A 24,582-nucleotide genomic window follows, 5' to 3' on the forward strand; every position below is an offset into this window, starting at 1 on the left:
TGTGAACGATTCGCATGAGTAGTTTTTAATGAAAACCCCGCCATAAAAAGATGTGTTCATCACGGTTCAAACAAATTAGATAATTAATTTTTAAAAGGAAAGCTTGAATACCTGACGCATTTTATTTAAACTACTTGAATTAAAGATGAGCCAGAACAAATCTTCGAGCCTTATGATGGTTTTGTACTTAAAATCAGAAAAGTATTGAATTACGCAAAATAGAACGAAATGATAGCTAGCTCGACGGCAGTGTGTATGAAATGTGGTATTGCGACAAATTGACTTGGGTTAAGCTAGTGGCAAAGCGCAGCTTAAAGTGAAGTTGCATGCTTTTACCGGTTGCTAAGATCTGTTAATTACTAAGAACTTTGTTATTATTTTTGATGTTGTTATATGCTTTGCCTGTTAGTTTTGAGTTTTTGGCGGTCGTCTAGAATCCTATCACAGCGTTGAAAGTTTTGAAACAATTATTGAATCAACGCACAACATTTGGGTTAGGGTGCGGGTTAGCGTTTGGGTGTGGTTGGGTCAAGTATTAGTATATTTATCATTTAATAACAATACTTTACCCCCCTCCAAACCCAAACGCTTACCTGAATAATGTGCGTTGTCCTACAATTCTAGACCTGCGCCGATTTTTCTTTTGACGTTTTATTTTTCAGAAAAAGTTGTCATTACATATTTTGATATTTTGTATATTACGATTGTTGATTTTAGTCAGATGTTACACTGTCTTTAACAGCAAACTGTCTCTAGCGTACAAACGCTAGATTGCATTTTATAAGTGCTATGGAGGTTTCTGAGGAAAATGTACAAGCCCTTTTAGGTAAGTCGTTTTTAGCCAATGTAATGTAATGGATAATAGTATATGCATTTACTATTAAAGAAAAACTTACAAATTAAAATCATGTGCGCATTTCAATATATTTAATCGCAGAAAATACTATTACAAAGCTTTATCACAACTTCTCACCACCGTGTGGGCATACCACCTTAACTTTCATTTTAAAGCTGTTTGTAATAACCCATTTAATAGATTCGTTCTATGTGTCCTGCAAAAAAATGTTCAATGCAGATTAATTTAAATTATACAAAACTTTCCAGAATTGTTTAACCATGTTATATTTTATTTTATCTAAACAATGTTTTGCATTTTACAGGAATGGGATTTTATGATGAAGGAAATATAAGGAGAGCCCTTCAATGTGCAAAAAATGACCTGAATGAAGCAGTATCTTATCTTACTTGTGAGATGCCAATGTCATCTTATGATATCATTACTGATGTGGATATGACAGAAGATAGGTAAGGTTTTCTGGGCTTGGCTAAATAAAAAAGTTTAAACAAACTGTCAATTTAAAAACCTAGGTTTACTAGGTTAATATATTTGTTAAAAAAGTGTTTGATATATATTTGTTAAAAAAATGATGACTTGGCGACTATTTTTTAACTTGGCAAACAAACTTGAAAATTAAAAAAATCACATGATAGTTCAAAAAAATTAGTTTACGTTGGAGGTGTTATAAAGTTGCTCTGATGTGTCCGTGTTGTCTTTGTTGCTAGCTATTTAGGTTTATCCAAGGTTTATCATTTTTTTAATAAAGAGATGAATCATGAGCAGGATATATAAATTTGTATCAAACTGTATTTACTTAGTTTCAAAGAAAATATGAATAACTAGTAAAGTAGAACTGTAATAAAAGCAGAAATATATGCGGCAGAAAGTTAAACCGGCTGGATGTATGTGAATTGATGACCACTGGTTTATCGCATTAGATTTAGCTCTTGGTTTAAGAAATGTTTTTTGGTCACAATTTGTCAGAAGTTCAACTTTTAAAGTTTAATTTTCTCAGTTGTGACAAAAAATGATTGCCCTACTCATTACTTTTTCTTTGGATTTTTTTTTCTTCAAATACCAAATACTTTCACAGTGCAAATTACAATACTGCTCCACCACCTTCTTACGATGATGTTGTCAATTCTGATCAAAAAAACAATAGTTCGAATATGGAAGCAAAGCCTACTGGTTAGTTGATTTTAGATATACCATATATTTTCTGTCAGCTATGTTTTCTTTTTTTTACTAGTTGTTGCACTTTTGCATGTACAGTATATTTTTTGAATTATATATTTTAATACTTTTTCGTTTTTTACAGATGATAGATTAGATTTTCCCTATCCAAGTCTTGTTGAACTAGAAGGACGTGTTTTCACTGATGACTGGTCAATTCCCTTTAGGACTAATGAGTCACTTGCTATTTGCCTTGTAGCTGCAACAAATCAAATAAAAGAAGGTTTGTTTGTTTGGATAATTTAGGTCACGTATTCTAGAATACACATCAAATTACAAATTTCTCCTTCAATCTATGCTGCAAAAAGTAAAAATAAAATAGGTTAATATTTATGAAAACCTCTGGCCCCACAGTGTTGTATATAACTAACATTGTTTTTATGCTGACATCGGGTAAGTATCCAATTTTATCTTAAACTCATTTCTAAGCCATTTAACAATTACATTTATGTGTCTAAAACTGTATGATGTTGTTTAGGTTTGTTAAACCAGGATGAAAACTGCACCAGATTCTTGGACCGCTGTATGCCAGAATGTTTTAACAAACTGCTCACATCCAATGCTGTCCAAAGGTTAAATATTGTATTATTCAACTCCATTAAATTTTAAAAATTGCTTTGTTATTTAAATTAAAAAAACAGCTAGTTAGGTTCGTTAGACAATCGCCATGACAACCTTTTCTCTTAGAGATTTTTTTTCTCAAAGGAAGTAACGCAAATACTGCTAGCGACTGTAGTTTCTTCATTTGGTTTCAGATGGTTAACAGATGTCCAGGAAGGAATCCACGAAATGCTACTTTTGTATGTCGACTTAGTAGTGGCTCGCATGCAATATGAACCACTACCAATTGCCATGCTTGATATTTTAAGTCTTGTAAGTTTCAACTTTCTTTAACAATTGTGTACTGTTAGTTATTATGGCTATTCCACCACAGCCATTATAAATTGAACATCCACTGGGGACTGAAGTAAATTTATTCACAAGAATGAATAAAATGAAAAGCGAATTAAACTACATCATTATCTGTCCTGGGACTAGTCACGCCCAATTTTTATTGTAATGCAGGAATTTCTTGGTGCAAAAAAAAATGAGAGCAAAATATTGTCCAAACTCATATAATCAATCAAGGTCGATAAGCATCCTGAACAAACTTTTGTGAGCAAAATCTAATGTAGTACTTTTTTTTCTGACCTTTGTAATGGCAACTTAATTTGTTAGAGTAAAACTACTATTATGTTCGAATGCACGTTTCATGATAAAATAGCACTGTTAAAAGTTAAGTGGGTATCTACAGGCGTTCGACCCCGATTCCGCGTGGAACCTGAAGAACAAGTTCAGGCCATGGCCGCAGTCTTCCTGGGAAACCAAACTCGGGGGCCTCGACAAATGCTATTCACGACCCCCAGGCACCGACGGCAACCGTAAGTTGCCACGCTTCACCGAACACCGCGGCTGGATGGTCAACGTCATCAACACATTTTGCTTCAAGGTGGGAATATATGTTGGATATGTTGGTCGTCACCCATATCTAAGTGTCGCATATATCTTCAAACTCTTGTTAAGAAATGTGGTAGGCTTGAATATGTTGTAGTTAGGCTAGGGTTACCACTTTTGGAAAAGTAAAATTCTGCACAAATTTATGACAGATTTGATAAGCACATATAGAGGCACAAATACCGTAATATTTATTTGGTTCAATTTATTAAATACCGTACGTCCCATTCCTATTTTCTTTTTGCAACTTAACTGGATTGGTCAACGTAAAATTTTCCTTAAGGACACTAAGTATCACTAAATTTCTCGACATGTCCGGCAACCCTAATTTAAACCTTAAATCACAACTATTATGTTTTGAAATGTGGAACTATGCTCGATCAGAATAATAAAGTGAATCAATTAAAAAACGAATATTTTCAATCCTTCATGCTATATTAACTGTTTATCATACTAACTTTTGAATACGCATTTCATTAACCAAACAGTACAAAAAACGAAAAAATACGTTAGTTAAAGCTGTTATAAAACCATCATTAGTATATTCAATCTATAACTAAAGGATTTTCGCTGTCGAAATTGCTAGCGCTCACTTTGAAACGCGAGGTGATTGTTGTCAGGGCGGTTTGCTTGAGATCCAAGCGGCGTTGGATCGAAACCCGGCTCTGGACGCCTCGCAGCTCGCCGCGATACTTCAGCCCTTCTCGAGGTGCGCCGATTGGCTGAACCGCGAGTGCGTGCAGTCCTACGTCGCGCCCGTGCTGGAGAGGGCGGTCAAGTACATTCGTGAGCTTTCCGAAGACGACTTCAAATTGAAGGTGTGTTTTTTTTTCGGATACTTGGATGCCCCACAAACACCCCTTATTCACAAAATTACAGAAAAATACTAAAAAATAAAGGTTTTATTTTTTCACATTAACTGAAGATGACACAAGCTCGTATTAAAACGTCTTAATCAAGTTGATGTGGATCCACTCAACCTTATTGGGTTTGAAATTCATTATCAAGCTACATAACATATCCGTTCATAGTGTACCAAACTACAATTTTTGTCATTAAGAAGTTTTTTATTGTTTTGTTGACTTTTGTATCAAACACCTACATTGCTAGTGAAACTGCGGAAAACGTTTCTTCAAAGAGTTTTTTAATGAGTAAAGTGTCTGAAATTTTGGGTGTTAAACATACTAGGTGTGGTTACAAGAATGTACAACTTTTCTAAATATCTGATGATTGCCAAAACTATTGTGTTTAAAATACGCGCACGACAAATGAAATAACGTACGTTTTTGCAAAGTAATAACCATTTGTTTCGTCTTAACACCAGTTAAAAAAATATTAAAAACAAATGTTTTAAACACGTTTTCTCCATTCAGAAACTCGGTTCTTTGAGCGACCTCCTGACCTCTATGAAGGGCGTTTGCAAGGTCATGTGGTCTGATGACGTGGCGTCGGTTGATGACCTTCGTCTGGAGGTGACCTTGAGAATGGTAAAGTGTCCGCACTTCAACGCTAAAATGAACGCTCTCAAGGAGGTGTGTTTTAGTTTTGTTGTACATCAAAGTTGTACTATATTTTTTGAGTTGTGGTAAGATCAACACTAGGCGTAATACCGAGAAAGGTAATTAGAGTTTTCTGTAAATTGTAATGACAGTAGGAACACCTTATAGTTTATCGAACAGAATACTTTGTTTCAAAAAATCGTAGCGGGTTTTCCTACGTTTTTTTTTTAAATAATAAACTAACTATAAACGCTCATACCGGTGTAAAGCTCTTTAGAAAACTTTGTATACTGCGTTTAAAACTACGCTTCAAAAAAATACTGAACTTTACTGAGAATTACAAATTTACAGTCCTCGTTTGAGCGTGACGAATTATCTTTTTAAAATACAAAGACCAATTGGTTATAATAACTATTTCTGTTTGTTTCGGATTTGTATATTTTCAAACACAGTCAGTTCTCAGATTCCTGGTACATTACAAGATCTAAAACTTAACAACAGAATTCCTCGAAAATCCTAAACTTACAAACTTTCAATACCACCTTAAGCGTAACTGTAATATTTTGTGTTTAAATGTGAGTTGCTTCACATCTTTCTCAATTTACTCTAATTTCCGTTTACAATTTTTGTTCAGGTGACGAAACTGATCGAGGAAGCCTGTCAGGTTCCGACGAACGACCTGACGATCGACCGTGACAAGGTTCTCGACTGGTTGGTCGATTCCAAGCTGCTCAGCATCTCATTGGACGGCCACATCGACCAATCACAGTACTGCGATAAGATCCGCAGGGTGGTGGAGTTTATCGGCGACAAACTCAGCTCGGACGAGCTAGCTCTGCTTTGGAAGTTGCAGGTAACCGCTTAAGAGCTGTAAATACAAGGCTATAGTTATTAGTTATTGTATCCGTGTTTTAGGATATTTGGCGGATAAAATTTGCTTTGCTCATTTTGTGTAATCTGAAAACAGTAGCTAAATCGTTTAAAAGACACCGGCAAAACATATGGTCATACAAAACGCCGTAATTATGTAGTATACGTTCAATTTTATGTTAAACTATGTGACTAATTTTATCTGAATACCGCAATTCGCGGTGCTTTTATATGGATCTAGATTCGACAATAGCCATAATTAGGCCGACATTTTCAAGTATGGTCAGGTGTTAACCTTTGATCTGAGTCATAACTAGGATGTCTCATGAAAATTTGGTTGTTTATGTTTGTCAGCAGGTTTGGCATTCGCAGTTTCTTTATAAAATTTAGTTGGGCACCATTTTACCTCTGTGGAGGCAATAATCTGTTTTTTGGGCTCGTTTGAAATATTATTGTGTCAATCCATTGTTGATTTTTTGTGAACCTATGGGTATAACTGCGTGCCTTTGTTTTACGTAATCTTCTGTACCTTGGTCTACAAATTTGTTATATATCTTCGTACTTTCGCGGACAAGATATTAGTTTTTATTGTTGCATATCCGTTCGTTAGTAGTTAAAAGTTGCAAAATGCGATTAAAGTTTTGTTATAAGCCATGCACAGTTGCACATATATGCTTACGACCCTGAAATGGCTAAGGTCGTGAGGTTAATCCTTTGGCTAGTCATTTCTTGCAATTATTGCTATTCTTTTACGGAGATCCTGGTAAGGCTGGACGATTCCAAAACCTTTATCATTCCGTAGAATATATCGACATCGGTGATGCTTTAGTAATTAGTTGAAACTCGTCCAGTATTGCCCTGACTTTACCCAGTTACTTAGGTCGGCTTCGGTCGCTGTTTTAAAATAAAATTGTGACAAGATGGCATGACTTGGCTTGAGTCATATCATATGGACAAAAAACTTGACTGGAACAAAAGTCGTTGCAAAATGACCTGTTTCCAAAATGCACTCATCAGAATCTGATCCCCCACAAATATGATACGCGAACGTGTGATATTCACTTTACTTGCTGTGATATTCACTTCTTTGAAACCGTTACTCTTGGTGTTTCTCGACAGGACAACGCCAGCCTGTCGGTGTCCGAGAACGTACAGAGCATCATCTCGGGCGCTTCGCCGCAGTTCAACGAGCAGCAGCTCGACCTGCTCTTTAACCTGATCCACAAGTCGTGGTTGCAAGAGGGCGAGAAGGCTCGACAGCAGCTTGTCTCCTTTATCGGTCGCATCGGCCACAACACCAAGCTGGGACGCGACATGGAAAAGGTGCCTCGCCACGGCAATCGATTAAAACCCATACTTTTAGTCGGAAAATGGGTTTCTCTTGCTGTTCGCCAGTTTTGAGTCGAAATTTTTCTCTTCTACATGCCCCCTGTTTTACGTGTTCATTTATTTAATTCGAAATCTTCACAATTGCTTTCTTAAACAGTTAAAATTTAATCTAAATTTATCACTGAAATAGGTTTTCGGTTAACTGTCCAAAGCCAAGCAACTTTTAAATATAGCACTTGAGAAATCCGTTACATTCAATCGCTAGAGTTGTGGGCCCCCTGTTTTACGTGTTCATTTATTTAACTCGAATTTTTCACAATTGCTTTCCTAAACAATTAAAATTTAATCTAAATTCATCACTGAAATCGGTTTCTAGTAAATTGTCTAAGGCAAAACTACTTTACTAGAGATAGCACTTGGGAAATCGGTTATATTCATTCGCTAAGGTTGTGGCGCTGCTATATTTTTGCCGCAATGTCTGATTACAAGTATTGACAACTGACGGTTACCGGTGTTGTAATTTATCAACCGCCAAAACAGTGTATTTGGTGAAAATTTCGTTTCGGAAACACAAAAATCAAGATTACATAAATTACATGGTAATTTTTCCTCATTCCAGGTACTTACCCTTCTGTGGGACCTCGCACACTTGCCGAAACTCTCACCCCACCTAGTGGAAATGGCGCTGCACGAACATAACGGAATCCTAACCGACTCTTCGTACGTCAAAGACAGTCTCAAAAAATCGTTTATCGTCCGCTGCATCGACGACATCAAAAAGGTGTGAATCGCGATGTTTATTCGCTTTTTAGACTTTCTGGAGTTTATGTTCTCCTCTGTTTTTAACTTGCCGCCAGAAAAGAAATCATGTAACATTTCAAATATTTATTACTTGCCAGCAATACTCGACAATCTGGACAGAGTATCTGTCCCTACCACTTACTTTGTGAGCCGAAAAACAATGAGGTCTATTCTTTGCTAATATTCCACGCATTGTATGTATTTCGATACCACTACCTGATATAAAACCAGTTGTTTGATTACTAATTACTACTCAAAATCAAGGCACCTTACTATAGTCAGTGCAAACGAATTTTCATAATTTTACAATCAAAACGCCACATTGCAAATTGCAACGATACAAGTGACTGCCTTATGGCCTCTTTTGCCTTTAAGTCGTGGTTCTTTAACAAATATAAAATAATTTGTCCTGTAATATCGGTTCCGAGTCTATACCGGATCGTAGTATTGGTATTTGTCAAATACTTGTGGATAAAACTGAAGGTAACTAAACGCTATGGCATGCTATCTGTCATTTTTTATCTAAACCTTATTTCTTTCCATCTTGTTACTGTCCGAGTTGTTCCGCTGCGGTGATTCGCATCTCAAAAATCGGCTCCATGATCTTGGTTGCTGACGTTGCTTGCTTTGACGTACAGGACCAATGGGTGGTGCCCGCTCTGAAGCAAATGCACGACATCTCCAAGATCGTGGTCAAGTCGCAATACCGTTCCAACAAGTCGGACCGCAGCTTTCTGCACGACCTCAATCGACAGCACGAGATCGTCAAGCTGGTCGTTTCCAGCCTCACCCGCTGTCACCAGGTGTCGGTCGAGAGCGCCAGGTCACAGGAGACGGATCTCTGCGGACACCTGGTGGTCGATGAGCGGTACAAGCATTACGACGTGAGTCGATTTGTATCAGCCTCCCTTCTACAACACTTTAGGCATATTAGTCAACCGAAGTTACAAATTAAAATTTTGTTAATGGATATACCGAATTTAAATCAGTAACTTTTTTTGAACATAAAAAAATAATGAAAAACCTTAACCTTTTCACAAATTGCAGTTTAATCTGCCGGCCGAACGACTTCAATTTCCATGGTAAAGTGTAGTCTTTTAAAGAAAAAGGATGTTTTTACACAGTTATACCAGCACATATGTGTGTATTATTCCACCTTTGTTGCTTTGTTTTCTCTTGGTATTTTGAAATTAAACCTTTTTTTACATTGTGTGATATCTTACGTTTGTTTATACCATCTACAGTACATGTTTTGGCACCTCAACTTTCTCAAGTTCCTGTTAAAAGAGGGCGATCTCTACCTGTCTTGGAACCGGGCGAAAGACATTTGGGACACGCTGGTCGTTAAAAAGTAAACTTAATTTGTTAGTAAGCCTAATTTGTGTGCAACTGTTGCTGTTGTATAGGGTAAACTTTTAGTTCCGCTGATGCTTTTGATGGATAGATCTCTTGACTTTATTGTTTTTTGTGTAGGGAGACGTGCATCGAAGACCAGGAACGTTGTTGCGAGTGGTTCATCCACATCTTGGGAGATATGGAAAGTGACACTGTAAAGAACATGTTTCGGTGAGTTATAGTCAGGGATACTACTTGTCTGGACCAAAAAGTGAACACTTTATTAACAAAGTACATATACCAAGCTTTATAAGCAGAAAGATTACTCATGTGTATGTAAATGTTAAAATTGGAGAGCGATTATTATAATACTATTCACCATAACAGCACCTAAAACGCGCCAATAATGATTAGTAAAAAAACACCCAAAAATAGAGTAATGCTAATAAAGAAAAAATATTGTTAAAACACTACTTGTATCTTAATAATATTCAAGTCTCCCAACCCTGACAATATATTCTTCAGGTTAAACTAAAACATTACAGAGTGCTTTTTGCATTGTAGTTGCATTTTGTTCTTTGTAATTACGATCATTTTTACAGGACAATGGCAAGAGTTCAACTAATAACTTTTCAATATTACTTACATTCTATATAAACTAATGAAGATTATTAGTTTCTCCAGTTAATAAGTGTGTATGTTTTTATTATTGCCCAGAGACCGCATTCTGAAGATTGACGTTTCACTCATGACGATGTCGCTGTTCGATTGCTTCATCGCGTTTATGTCTCACGTGAATATTCACGAGCAGAAGATGAAAAAGCTTCACGGATCCACGGTAACTCACTTGACCTGACAATTTTCTACAACTAAATTTTTTCTACCACGAAACCTACTTCTGTATGGGCTTTGATATAAACAATTAATTACAAACCGGGTATAAATCTTGTTAATACAAGCGACAATTACAACAAAACTTGAATTTATACGACAACAACGATTAAGCGAATACTTTAATGTTGGTTGCGCTGTAATCGGACGAGTTAGCGTATCTGATAAAATTATAATCTTTAAAGTGTAAATATGTCCACGACTATTGTGAACTCCCACATTCCTAAATTAGTAAATACTTTCGTTCAATGGTATATAGATTTCGAAAAAGTATTATCCCAACTGTGAATATTGAATATTGTCTTAAAAACGTTTGGAATGAGTAATAAGTATGTAGCAAGTCGTCGTAAAACGCAAGGTTAAAAAACGCTGTCATGCACTTTATGAACTTGTCATGCTAACTATCCGAGAAAATGCAACCTTGCAAAAAAAAAACTACCGTGCCACCAATATTCTTGCGAAAAAAGTAATCATCACAGTTTTCGCCAGCTACCCAAGCCACAATTAACCTCGCATTTTAACAGACCATTGAAAAGCTTGACCTGATCGGCATAGACATGTTGTGGCGCGTCTGCCTCGACTGCCATTCGCACGCCGTCGCGGAGAAGGCCGTCACCACCCTGGTCCGCTACTCGTACGTCGACGTGGCGCAAAAGCTCAAGAAGGACGTCGCAGCGCTGCATTCCAAGTTCCTCAACGAGTGCTACAAGCGACTGAGCGTGAGTTGTGGCTTTTAGCGGTGCGAATTTCGCACCAAAAAGTTTATTTGACTGTTTTGCCAGTATTTCACTTCCTTTCCGCTTGTATTTAGGAATCTTAAGATAGAACTTACATTTTTTTAAGGTTTGGTTTTTGTGACCGGTAGGGATGTTCAAAATAGAATCCCAAGGTATTCTAGAACAATAGGTTTCGAATCCAGAATAACGAATTCAGAATAGCGAATCCTAGTATATTTTTATTAAATTATTTAGCCTCGATTTTGTTTGGGGAAGGGATTAATCTTTATCTACCCTACAGGGCCCACAATCACAGCAATAAATCAACCAAACAATTTGCTAACATGTGTACATTATAATTAAAAAAAATTCCCATATGTTTAACATTCTTAACAACTGTCATCTGAAGCCGTTCTGTAAACTGTAATATGTCAACTGTCCAGGTTGTTGCAAAAACTTATATTTTTGCCAATAGTGAGTACAATGCAACACTGCATACAGAAGTCTTAAGCAATTCGGTCCTGTTTTTGAAAGCATTGTTGGGTCTTAGTGCTTCTTTTTTGACTAGTATGATCTGTTATGCAGTCAAATAATGTACTGCAAAGAATACAAAGTTATTATTGACATAACGAATTCTTGACAATTACGTTGTGCATAACTCCATAACTTCGCTGAATATTGGCCTAAATTTGACCTTAAGGAACCGTATAGCGCATTTTGTGGACGGCCAGCACGTTTTGCAACACTAGGTTACTTTTGCAACTTGACGCATTTAGGAAAATTGCAAATTCCACACCAGACATTATACGTTAGCCGCTCGCCCAATAACGCTTGATTGACACCTAATTATTAGACGAACTTTATCGCGAGACGCGGTAATTGGTCGCCGCGGCGACAGGCCAACTTACCACACGCGTTTGTGCAATTAGGCGCAACAATCCGCGGTAAAACATTAAATTATATCGGTTCCAATTACCCGAAATACACGGCAGAATTGGATTCGAATCCCATCTGGATTCGAATCCAAGGATTCGATATTCTACTTTTAACATCCCTAGTGACCGGTAAGAAATCACAAGAAACCGCTATGACCCGCTGACATAAACTAACTGCTAATTCCCAGCTTAAGGTACAGAAGTAGCCTATATTTTGAAAGTCTGATGCTTCAGTAAATTTTAAACCGTTTCGCACACTTCAACCACATTAGAAAACACCAGTTGCCAAGTCTACTGCTAACCTTTGTGATATCGTAAATATGTGATATTACTGGTGTTTTATTGACAACATTGAATTTCCTTTTGTAGTCGTGTCATATGGGAGAAGAGCCTAACACGATCGCGGAGGGTGTGACCATGGCAACCAAGATGCTGGCGGCAAATCTTCTTCCCGACGTTTCGCAACCAACGCCAGTGCGGAAGTATGTTTGTCTCCATGTTTGCCAGCTGGCTGTTACAGGCAGTAAAAACCTATATGGGAAACTTTGTTAGGCGGTATATAAAGTATTAGGAACATCACACTTGTATCTTTAATAGGAAATAAGATACGAGCGGATTTTTTAAGTGACCTGATGACTCATTTGGATTTTGACAGATAGACACCTAAAACCGTTGTATACAAAATTTAAGATCATTGGTGTAATTTTTGAACATTGGTGTAAGCAAATCGAGTTAAGTTTTTGCCGAAAGTTGCAAAATCTGGCAAAAATGCAAAATTTTAGGTTATGTTTTTTTTAAGTGAAATTTATTTGCATTATTCATTTCTACCTCCCCTATCTCTTGTGCGTGGCGTACTACTGTGCGATTTACCTGCATCTATATGACATAACAATAAATTTTCAAACGAATTTCACAGTTTAAGGTGTCTAACACAGTAGTTAAAAAGCGTTTAATGGAAACACGAGAAATTTGTTAGTTTTTCCTGCTTACCACTGGTATGCGTATTTTAGTTGTAAAAACCTAATATAGATGATATGACATTTTTGAAAATCCTCGAAAGGAGAGATAATAGTAAAAAAAAAAAAAGCATGATCCCACCGCAATTCCACCTACCTACCAGTTGTAATGTAGCTGCGTAAAGCACTCGCATCGAAACTATATACCAACAATTCCCAGGCAGAATAAGAACCTGACGATCGAGCGGCTTCTCAACGTGGTCTACCAGTACATCAGCGACATCGAGTGGCAGCACGTCGAGTCGCGCTCTCTACTGCCGCACGGCGAGTTCTTTCGCGGCTCGCCGGTGACGCTAGAGGTCAGGTACGACTCGAACAAGCCGGATTTCACATTGGAGACGCACAGCAACGAAACGGTGCGAAGCGTGAGGCGAAAGATCGCCGCTTCCATCGACATCGTCCCCGACTACGTTCAGCTGTTGGCCAACGATCGGATAATCCCGTTCTCGAACGACCGCATGCTGCTGCATGATTGTCACTTCAGCGAGTTTCAGGTGAAGACTGTTTAATATGCTTCGAACCGAAATTTGTTTGTGTATTTAAAAACTTGTTTTTATCTGACATTATAGATGTCGATTTTGCGCACAGATTTATCCAGTGTTTTTTGAGAAGGCGTATGTCTTTTATTTTGCTTGTCGTGGCAAACTTTTTTACTCTTAATAGTTTTTGTGTTGTGTTTCGAGTATGTTTTTACGCTAAGCGTTTTTTTCCATATTTTTTTTAAATTTCGTTCCCTATAAACCGAGTTATTCTTTGTTATGCCATTTCAAACTCCAAATATGTCTCTTCTAACAAAAATTATTAAACAGGCCACATTTTTAGCAAAATCATGCTTTTGTACAGCAACTAGCAACCGGGGCTGCGGAGTCGGACTCGGGACTCGGGACTTAAGACTCGACTAAGACTACGTAAAACTACCCAACTCCCGAGTCCAACATGCGCATGCGCTGTGACAAATTTTAACATTCGCATGCGCAGTACCAAAAACTGGAAATTGTACAGGTGAAAAGCATATTGTGGAATATTTTTCACCCATGTATTGTAAGTTAATGAATTATACGATACCCCTACAAGTAGATTGCTGAATATCCACGTGATTTTAGTTACGTAAATTGGCGGAATGCAGGCTGTAGAGTCAGGGCCGGACTCGGGACTCGACGAAATCTCACATTTGACCTGATTCGGGACTCGGGAGTCGAACTCGGGTTTATTTTTTGGCCGGAGTCGGACTCGGGAGTCGGATTCAGCAGTCGGACTCGGGTTTATTTTTTGGCCGGAGTCGGACTCAGGTTATTTTTAACCGACTCCATACGTTGTAATTTATACGTTGTACTTTATAACACTTGCGACAAGCTTGGTCAATTCATTGTTGTACCTGTACAGTCACAAACGTGAAACGCAATGGATTTGCGCAATAGTTGGACTTCGTGCGTTTGCGTTAAACATAATTTGTCGCTGATGAACAAATTAACACCGTCAGTAGGTCAAAAGGGCACTCGCAAGTCTGGGGTACTCTCTCGAAGCAAATTGCAATCGCATTGGCAAGGTGGCGAGTGCACAATCTCACCTCTTAATTATTATTTTGTTAAAATGGTAACGAAAATCCGTAAAGTGTGATTAAAACTGTTGTTATGGTTGATTTTCTAACGGCTGTCGGTCTTTAACTTTAAATCTTCTATTCCCAGGTTGTGTCAGCGAAAGTTTCTTCCTCTGTGTCCTCGATGCAAGTCGAAGAGGAAAGTAGCCAGAAGAACCAAGCCCTGCTCGAAATGGTTGGTCGGGGTTGCGCATTCTTTGTAGTTTGGCTTTTGACTGGCGTTTCACTCTTTAAAAATGGTTACGGTGAGAAATGAATTCATGACCTAAACTGTAAAAAAAACTACAAAAAACACCTGAAATATTGCAATAATATTGTTGTAAAACTGTGGAGCATAATAGTTGGAGGTTGTAGTAAGACGTAGTAAGAATATCAAAGCCCAACCAACAAGTAGGTGTCATTTCAAAAGTTTTGAATAACTCTTTATTAATTTTTAACATTGTGAGAAGGCACTGATCAAGTGTGATTTGATATAATTCATATAAAGAACGTACCAAAACCCACCACTGTCACTCGTTCAAAGCAAAAATTGCAATAAACAACAAACGAAAACTTCGATCGTTGTATTCTTCCAGGAGCAAAAACTTCCCTCGGTTATCCTGGCCAACCTCGGACACAAAGTCTTCGACATCCTTTTCCAACTCACCGACCTCGATCAGCCACAGATCACCACAAACGTCCGCAAGTTACTGCTACTGCTGCCCACAGACCCGCGAATTAAACGCAGAATGGAGATCACGGACGGCAGTGAGTTGCGGATTGGCCATGGTTGATTTGGTAGCCAATTCGTAGGTTTACAATTATTGGTAGCTAAACTAAATTTATCGCGTTGCCCAGCCCATTAAATCGCATTTTATTTCATTTACCAGTTAGTGGGAATTATATCTGCCAATTACTGCCTATTACTTTTCATCTGGTAAAACCAATTTATTTATTTTGTTGTCCATTAGGAGTCCTGATTTACCTCTTTTTTGTCTGGTCAACTGTTACTCTCTTACATACAAAATGGTCATAGAGAAAAAAGTGACTGTTAGCAATTTGTTAGCTCGCCCACTATACAAACCCCCAATTCTGCTTTTAAGACGACAGTGACTCTTTGAGTGACATAACTGAGGGGGATTCCCCATCTTTGATGACGTCAGGTTCGGAGCTGTCAAATGGATCGATGATGATCGATGGGAATTCCCATCGTAAAGTCCGGTAAGAGTTACCACAGGAAAACGTTTATCTTGGATACATACAATCTTAACTAAATCACTTGATGCTTTAAAGTTTAAAGTATTGCTTTTTGATAAAATTCGGCATTATCCTCTCTAAGAAATTTTGAAACACAGCAAATGTTTGCTAGATACAATTTTACCAAATTGCACATACATTTAATTCATGTTTATTGTTTATGCACTTCATCTAGGTTTATTGCTGAATCCTTATATAAATCCGGTTCTGCCAGAACACGTGAAGCAAATATTACTCTACAAATGTTCCTGCGAAACTTAGAACACTGTCTTTCTGTAATAACCGCGAAATTCATTTTTAACAATATAAAAACAAAATCTTTGGAATTCGCCAGTTTAAATCTACTCTTCGTAATATTTCCTCTTACTTTTTCCCTGATTCTAAGCATTACCACCGACCCTCGGACAAGCAGGAAAATTTGCCAATTAAATTGTTTGTTTAAAATTTATTTCGGCCAGTTCTAAACGGATTATTATTCATTGCAGGTTTTTCGACATGCTTTTCCGCCTAAACAGCCAGGACATGAACATCTTTAGAATGCAGTACAACTTGGAGGTTTTGAGTGGTTTACTCATGCCTGTAGAACAACACCAGGTAAAAATATATAGACTGCTCCTTGACAGAGTATTTCAAAAATATTTTATGCTTTCAATTCGAACTTAAATTTACTGCATAATACAACTGCTGTCCACGTATATTTTATTTATTGAACATTCACAATTGTAAAACAATCTAGATTCTAGATAACGTTGTATTGAATATTTTGACTTAAAAACTAAATGCCATTTTGTTAAATTAAAAAAAATTAACGTAGTCGTGAACGGAGATTAATGTAGCGTACGCTACAATTAACAGGCTCAATAAACAACAACAAAAACAATTATTTTCAAACCTTAACAACCAACCAAATTCACCCTCTCTTAACATCCCACAAAACACCGACTTTTCTTAATGTTCTACATTACTAACCGCCAAACCATTATTACCGTGATCGTTTTGTCAAAGCACCTGGACATCGAGGATTCGGGCAACTTCGTGCGTTCCTTCGTGCTGAGCGGCGGCATGCAGGTTGTGCTCGACGTGCTACAAAGAGAGATCGTTACCGAATCGATCGACCAGGCGTCCGACATCGACACCAAGCGTGGATGCTTCGTCGTCGCCTTAGGGATCGCCAGGTAAGCGACTTTGCTCGTACTTTTGGTTCACTATTGTGAAGAATGAACCAGTTTTTTAATCCACTAAGTTTAGATTTTTTTATTATAAAAAGGAAATAAATTTTAAGTAGACTAGGTCCTGTTAGTTATAATACCAAACCAACTCATTGCCTTCCGAAGTTCTTTTTAATATATTAACTAACGTTTTGCATAAAATTTACCCCTAATAGCAAACCAATGATGTATTCAAGTTGAAAGGCAAAGAAACGTAGCCTTTTTTATCAAGCGAGAAAAATACAAATCACGTAATTTAAGTTTTTTTAAATTGTTAACTTGCATTTATTTTTACTTCTGTTTATACATATTATACAGTACACCGACGTTATGTTAAGTCGTTATTACATTCCCCGTTTCAACCTACAAACGTAAAAATTTACTATGGCTTACTTGAAAATAGCTGATTAAAATTTTGAAAATAAGAGGTTACTTGACCGTTTTGTGCTCGCAAGGTTTCTTCTGTGCGTCACGTCCTGTTGGGATGGTGAGTCATCCATGCAGAACGGCATATACGGTAGCAACAAACGTCACGGCTTGTCGTCCGAAGCTGCTGTTTCGCCATTAAAGAGGTGCGTCTTTGATAATAGTATTTCGCTGAAAACAAATTCGAAATTTGTTGTAAATCCTGTTTTTTTTAGCGATAACAGTTGAGGCCTATGCTTTTTACTCGTATATGCTTTTTACTCGTATTTTGATTCCCGAAGCAAAATGGTTGTGGTAATTTAAAAAAGTAAATGTTTCCGAAACTGCAACACCAAATCTCCGACGTACAATAAGTGTTTACGCAATTTCCTATTTACGATTAATAATCTATTTATCCTGCAGGGAATCATTGAGAGTCGGATCGTCGGACGCTTCAGCTACCCCGAACAAGAGGAATCGCAGGAGCATGTCGCACAGTCCGGTTGGGATGGCACACGAGGTTCAGCAAGCTGGGAAAACCACTGTACAGGTATCTCAAAATGCTAGAGGACAAACCCATCGCTCTATGCGTAAAAAAGTGTGCTTGCTGCAAATGCATTGAAACGCCTATACGTGGTTTTGCAACGCATCTCATTCTATGTTTTACTTTTCAATCTGTTAAATTTGAAAACAGACGTTACAAGACACCAGCACACTCTACGTGTTGACCCAAATTTCAATTTATTTATCAAAACGTCTGTCAACTGTTTTTCGATCGTTACAGACGCCAAGTTGATATACCCGACACCAACGTATACTAGTCGATACATAACTATTTTGGACACCCAACGTATTTTCAACAATTTAGAGTAAATTTATCATAAGAAAACAAAGTATAGCAAACAATAAACTAAATGTACGAAGGATCGCACATCTGAAAGATTAACACAACCCTGCTATTTTACTAATTGAAAGGTTAAATCGTTAAAATCAAAATTACAGTGGCTGTTCCCATCACGAACGTTTTGTGTGCCCTATACACTTACACCAGTGTCATTGTATTACGAAATGCTTTTTAGCTTCAGCGAACAATTTCTTTTTACGTTGGTCGGCCAGGTGATGAACAGCGAGGACGTGGCGTCGCTTATCTTCACCCTGGTTCGCACCACTTGGTTCGCGTCGGCTTGCAAGCTCGACCAGCTCCAGGCCAACTCGGAAAGCGAAAACGACGGAACTAGCTTTTTAAGGTGAATAGCGTTTTTTGTGATAGGTTTTTGTTGGAGCTAGGTCACCGAATGGTAAGCCGAGTAACTATCTGCTTTTACTTCCATGAGTTAAATGAGCCTTGATAGAAATTGATTTACTTTTGATTGATTGGTTGGCAGTGACTTACATAGAAAAAACATGTTCTGTTTAAACTTGGTGAAAATCGAAATCATTGATTCTTGATGACAAACACCATTTTTTTCAAGTGTAAAATATGGTGACCAGCAACCGATTCATGAATTAACGTAACAGAAATGACTGCATAATTTGCGTTTAGGAAATTAGTTGTCAAAATAAACCGTTGTCTTTTTAAAAAATGAGTAACTTTCGAGTGAAAGCAGTTAATGTCACGTTAACTGAAATTCAATCGAATTAAAGTCGAAGGAAGTTTACTGTTATCTTAGCTAACGCTGTTCCAGCCTCATTTTAACAAAATTAATGCGTTGTATTTTTCTTGTTTATTGTTAGCACTAACGAGTGGTGATGCCATTCCATGATATATATCTTAAGGATATCAGAAAACGACCAGCCACATTGTATTGCTGTAATCCAACAAACAACGCTTTTCCTCCTCAGGATGCAGCGCTGGAGCCAGGAGTCGAGCTCCTCATCTTCCGCCTTCAGTCCTTTTCGACACACCAGCACCAGCAGCGTGTCCAGCGGCGGCAGCGTCGAATCCTCCGACCGCGTTTTCGTGACGCGTGGTGCCGGATTGACCGATAAACCGCCGCCCAGAAGCGCCGACTCGTTCATCGCTCGCCAGGCCCTCGAACTGCTGGTGGCCTGCCTAAAGCTGCGGCCATCGCATCTCGGTACTTTTTGCCTATTTTTGCGAACTGTAAACTGTGTACAGCTATGGCCGCTGTTCGTGCGAGCGTTTTGGAAAAGGGGATATTATTTTGGGTGATTATAAAGCGGTCAATTCATAGTGTCTTTGGTGTCATGTTAAAATTGAGTTTAAATTTTTAAGTTGAAATTGTGAAGTTGAGTTGAATTTTTTTCCGAAAATCGGAAAATCAGGTGAAAATGCGAAATTTTAGTTTATGTTTGATCTATATTTTTCAAGTAAATTGATTTTCCATAGCCAATTCTTATTTATTAGAAAGTTATGGACTTACGAAAGCAGGTTAGACCTGTAGAGATTGCTTTTTATTATTTATTGCAATAGTATTAAACATTTAAGCGGTCCGGTTATAGTGTATTTGGTGTACATTTTAAGGTGTTTGGCATCGTGTGCGACAAGGGGCATCTCGCGCCACAGTTACAGCGGCCTACCGTTTTCGAAATGTAAACTTTTTGCATCTTGTCTTTTGCTCAAGCACTGCGCGTTGTTAGCTTAAGTCAAACAACGTGTTGTCTGTTTTCAGCAGTTGTCTCTGTAATCTAGCTCAGACATGATTTATGATGGGCGGGTAGAACCATCATTTTTTGGTGCATCTAAAAAAATTCTGCCAGCACCATTGCTGTAGGGTATTTATAAATCTCATATATATTTAGATCTGTTGCTCGACAGTTAGTTTACTATTAATTACCGTTGTTTTGTGTTTGTTTATCAACAGAGTGGCAGCATTGGTGTTAAAACGTAGTTTATACATTACAGAAATATAACTGACAATCATTAGAGTTGTATCAAACTACACTTCCATCCTTTACAGATTCGGTGTATAATCAATTCACTGGATTATGTTTATTGTTTTTATGTAGAGTGTTTTTTCGAGGTGCCCCACATCCAGAGTTTCATCATCGACATCCTCATACAGCCGCTAGATGGCGACGTGCGCGATTGCGCAGTGCAGCAGTTTTACACTTTGTCCAACATCAACTCTGCAATGAAGAAGTCGCCCAGGCAGAGGTTGCTGCAGGTAAACGTTGGATCGGGAAAGGCCCGCTTGCTAACTCGATATCATTTTTCATGCAAATTTTGTATTTTCGTACAGCACTCAATTTAATTTTCCTCGCGATTAAGCCCATTTTAAATTACTTACAATTTAATTTCTATTGAAATTTTTAAATATTTGTCAAAGTTTCCTGTGCTTTAACATAAAGTAAGAAAGTATTTTTAATGTATTTGTGATTTACTAATTTTATCAAAATATAACTGTCGATTTTGGGCACATTTTTATTCAGTGGAATAATTTAAATTACCTAATGCACCGACTATAGAAACTTAGGATGATAATAATTGCGTTCTACCTTTTATAAATGATGCTTGTATTACTTCTCAGTTAATCAAAAACTGAAGATGATACAAGGTCTTATCGAAACGTCGTGATCAAAATGTTGTCGATCTACTCGACGTTTTTGACTTTCCAATTTCATTTTGAATAATTTAACTTTATGCATATAGACAGGATGGGTTTTCAATTAGAGTTTGAAAAACATATTTAATAACGTTTAGCACTTTTAGCGAAATATATTTTTTATTAGTATCTAACAATCATGTATTGTTCACGCAGATCCTGATGAAAGCTCGCGTTCCGTTCTGGCACCAAACCACCTTGCTGCGCCCCAGGGCTCAGACCCTTGTGCGAAATTGCCTGCAGTACTTTACACTTCGCGGAAAGCTGGTGCAGGACGTTATCGCACAAAGTCAACAGGTTGGAACGAACACGGTTTTCGTTGATTGTCGTGTTTGCAACAAACCATTGCCGCCGCGTGTTCTACTTTTACTAAGTTTTGTCCACTGGGAAGTTAGTATTTAAGGTTTAAGTCAGTGGTTCTCAACCGGGGTACCGCGGCACTCAAGGGTGTTATTTTTAACGCTCAAGGGTGCCGAGAGATATTTTAAATTCTTTAGAATACCAATTTTTGCTCTATTGGTAAGCTGCTTGATACAATTTTTTGTGTATGGTAAAAGTGCCAATAATTAAAAAGGTTTTATCAACCTTGTTGCTCAGTTAATGCGCTGTTTAAATGTCGTTTATTGTAACGTTACTGTAAAACACTCAGTTGTGAAACACTCGTTTAAGATAGCCTGGTCATATTTTTATAAAAGTTCATCCCTAATGTTTTATTAGCATACAAATAAGGCCTGTTTTGGAAAACATGTTGAATCTCCCATCTAAACCTGCACGCGTCGCAGGCGTACACAGTTTTTCCGTCAAAGGTATATTTTACGATCGGTGTGCTTTGCTGATTAACCATCACATTCATAATGCTTAGTCGGTCAAAAATTGTTAACTCAGCCAAGAAAATGAGTTCAAAACTAAACAGTCAAGCCGCTTTGTCCCCACAAAAATATTTGCCACGGTCACTTTCACACGTATGGTTCCTCTAGAAACTGTGCGGCGTCGACGAGGTGCAGAACCTGGACGAGGAAATCACGTGGTTGACCGAGTTCGAGATCCCGACGTCGAGCGAGTACGCCGAGTCATCGTCGGCGCGTCACCTCGACAACACGCTACTCACCGGGCACTTGCGCCTCATTAAGATCCTCGTCGCCTCGCCCAAGGTCTGCAAGAAAGAGATCGGTAAGATCGCGATTTTTTCTGATTTTTTGTTGTATTATATTAACATATAGTGAAACCTGTTTTGTTGTGCTATTGCTCATGGTAGAAGACGCTGAAAACTGAATACCAAGTTCCAGGGATTGTTTTTTTGAATTTATAAGCGCGTTGAATTTATATTATATGCAGCTTAAGTTATGTGTTTGGTAAGTGGCGTTTTAGAATAATTTGTTTTAATTATTGGTTTAATGTTGACTATGGCATGTTTAAATTGTCGGTTTTTGGTTATCCAGTTTTATTGTCCAACTATGATCAGAATGATCACAAAATAACGTATCGCGTATTTTTTTCAATTTTTAAATTAATCTGAACGAACGTTCCACTTTTGCACTGGTATCATTTTTCCACTTTTTTCACTCGTATAAAAAATTTTTGTTCAGTATAAATTTTCTCTCTTTAAATGTCGAATGTCTACGAGTTAAATTTATAGAATTATAAAATGTGTGTCAAGCAGTATAATGAACTGTGATCAGACCGCATTTCGATTAATTTTTCGTGCAGCGACGTTGAATAGGTAATAGTTTTTTTTCTGCTGGATCAAGCATTTGTCTTTCCTTTTTAGGTAGTGAGTGATCGGCAGTTTTGTAATGACTTAAGTCACTGGCTTTACTTAAGTGCCCTTAAGTCATTCATTTCAAATTACTTGACTTCACTTAAGTCTTTTGGGTCAAATAACTTGACTTGACTTGAGTCTTTCGGACAAGTAACTTTGGTTGAAATGGTGTGTTTTCATGATTTTATAAAATTGGGTTATTTATCTTAATTTTCACACAAAGAACAGTTTGCTTGCTATATGTTGCGTTTTTTTTTTTTTTTTTAGATGATTTATTGCTCATACTTGGGCGTGGACTTGACTTGGTGATTATTCAAAAAAATACTTGACTTGGATTTAAATTATTTTACAAATGACTTGACTATAGGACTCCAAAAAAATGATTTTGTTTACAACACTGGTGATCGGTATTGATTCTGTCGTTTAGGGTCGCAGTTGATCAGTCGTCTTATTTCCGAGTTTCTCTTTCCTGCTTCCAAGCTGATTATGGAGTCATCAGGCAAGCAGCGGAGCAAGGATTGCAATTTCCAACCAAAGTAAGCGCTTGACATATAATATTTTAATTTTTATTCAAGTGAAAAATTTTAATCCTTAATTTTTGCCGAAACGTAACTCATTTTCTGTCAGGATAATTTTTAGTTTCAATTTTAGCCAAATTTGGGTGTTTCTAATGCCGTAAAAGACAAACACCATTGAAAAACCGCAGATTGTTTCGCAATGCTTCAAAAAGGTATCGGCAATATTTTAACGCAGATGCAGTTCGGACGAATCGCGTCAGGCTGCTTTCGATCTCCTTATCGAGGTTTGTCGAAAGAACACCAAAAACCTCGGCCAGTTGACCACCCAACTCATCTCTATGCATCACTACCCCGACCAATCGAAAGCCAAGGTACGTTACTGAAGTCGACCCTATTACTTCCAAGAGAATTGTATGTTGCTATTCTACCAATGCAAGGTATTAGGTCCGGTTTGTTTTAAGTATTGAATCGAAAGATAAGTTTTTATGTAAAGAAAGTCGAAGGTGCGTTACTGTAGTCGACCCCATTACTTTTAAGAGGATTACACGGTGCTATTCTACCAATGCAAAGAAGCAATTCCGGTTTGTTTTATGTTTTGAATCGAAAAATAAGTTTATATACCTTGATAATGAGTTGAAAAGCCAAAAAGGAGTAGATCGACATCATCTTGATTAAGACGTTTCGAAACGAGCTGGTACCATCTTCAGTTAATATGATACAAGCTCGTATCGAAACGTCTTAATCAAGTTGATGTCAATCCACTCGACCTTCTTGGCTTTGCAATTCATTATTAAGCCACATTACAGATCCGTGCATATTGTACCCAAGTTTATATGAAAAGTGAAAAAAATCGTCCGAACCATCCTATACAATTTTTTGGTTTCAGTCGGCATCAATGTGCTTATTTGATATGTGTTTAGCGGCGATTTATGTGTTATACGTTCTTCCTTATACAGGAGTTTGACTTCTCGCCTCTGGTGGTCGAGCGGCCAGAGCACGGCTTCGTCGGTCTGAAGAACGGCGGGGCGACTTGTTACATGAACAGCGTGCTCCAACAGCTTTTCATGGTCTCCAGCATCAAGCAGGTATCACGTTGGTGTGAAGCAAAATATTGTTCGAAAATAGCCTGCCTCTGCGTTTAGTGGAACTGCTCATTCGTAAGTTATTTTCCTGTTGGTGGTGGGCGGTACTGAATATTTACAAGGCGTCTTAGTGCATTTGCTGTGTTAAGAAACGAGTTATAAATGAGGTGTATCATGATCATCAGACTCTTGGCAAGTTCACTCACACACCGGAAACCACCGACGGGCAAATCTTATCAATGGAATTCCCCTTT

The 24,582-nt window shown here is 37.8% G+C and overlaps 1 protein-coding gene across 1 annotated transcript in view; it reads left to right on the forward strand.

The window, feature by feature from the left end:
* The first annotated feature begins 670 nt into the window (after window positions 1–670).
* The window catches only part of LOC146163882 (ubiquitin carboxyl-terminal hydrolase 24-like), a 40,399-nt gene continuing 16,487 nt past the window's right edge, over window positions 671–24,582 (forward strand). The window contains exons 1-34 of the mRNA XM_083382978.1: window positions 671–826; window positions 1,161–1,305; window positions 1,932–2,026; window positions 2,157–2,294; window positions 2,550–2,643; window positions 2,827–2,944; window positions 3,366–3,560; window positions 4,186–4,383; window positions 4,939–5,097; window positions 5,699–5,917; window positions 7,054–7,257; window positions 7,883–8,044; window positions 8,703–8,948; window positions 9,309–9,415; window positions 9,538–9,630; window positions 10,117–10,237; window positions 10,815–11,009; window positions 12,311–12,423; window positions 13,118–13,451; window positions 14,643–14,729; window positions 15,130–15,301; window positions 15,637–15,754; window positions 16,276–16,384; window positions 16,796–16,965; window positions 17,454–17,570; window positions 17,827–17,953; window positions 18,520–18,650; window positions 19,246–19,481; window positions 20,374–20,531; window positions 21,126–21,266; window positions 21,947–22,139; window positions 23,156–23,264; window positions 23,482–23,617; window positions 24,203–24,331. Of these exons, the coding sequence (XP_083239104.1) occupies window positions 790–826; window positions 1,161–1,305; window positions 1,932–2,026; window positions 2,157–2,294; window positions 2,550–2,643; window positions 2,827–2,944; window positions 3,366–3,560; window positions 4,186–4,383; window positions 4,939–5,097; window positions 5,699–5,917; window positions 7,054–7,257; window positions 7,883–8,044; window positions 8,703–8,948; window positions 9,309–9,415; window positions 9,538–9,630; window positions 10,117–10,237; window positions 10,815–11,009; window positions 12,311–12,423; window positions 13,118–13,451; window positions 14,643–14,729; window positions 15,130–15,301; window positions 15,637–15,754; window positions 16,276–16,384; window positions 16,796–16,965; window positions 17,454–17,570; window positions 17,827–17,953; window positions 18,520–18,650; window positions 19,246–19,481; window positions 20,374–20,531; window positions 21,126–21,266; window positions 21,947–22,139; window positions 23,156–23,264; window positions 23,482–23,617; window positions 24,203–24,331 (5,106 nt within the window). The 5' untranslated portion in view covers window positions 671–789. The remainder of the gene's footprint in view (window positions 827–1,160; window positions 1,306–1,931; window positions 2,027–2,156; window positions 2,295–2,549; window positions 2,644–2,826; window positions 2,945–3,365; window positions 3,561–4,185; window positions 4,384–4,938; window positions 5,098–5,698; window positions 5,918–7,053; window positions 7,258–7,882; window positions 8,045–8,702; window positions 8,949–9,308; window positions 9,416–9,537; window positions 9,631–10,116; window positions 10,238–10,814; window positions 11,010–12,310; window positions 12,424–13,117; window positions 13,452–14,642; window positions 14,730–15,129; window positions 15,302–15,636; window positions 15,755–16,275; window positions 16,385–16,795; window positions 16,966–17,453; window positions 17,571–17,826; window positions 17,954–18,519; window positions 18,651–19,245; window positions 19,482–20,373; window positions 20,532–21,125; window positions 21,267–21,946; window positions 22,140–23,155; window positions 23,265–23,481; window positions 23,618–24,202; window positions 24,332–24,582) is intronic.

This window comes from Ascidiella aspersa, chromosome 2, assembly GCF_963924565.1.
Source record: "Ascidiella aspersa chromosome 2, kaAscAspe10.2, whole genome shotgun sequence".
Lineage (NCBI taxonomy): Eukaryota > Metazoa > Chordata > Ascidiacea > Phlebobranchia > Ascidiidae > Ascidiella > Ascidiella aspersa.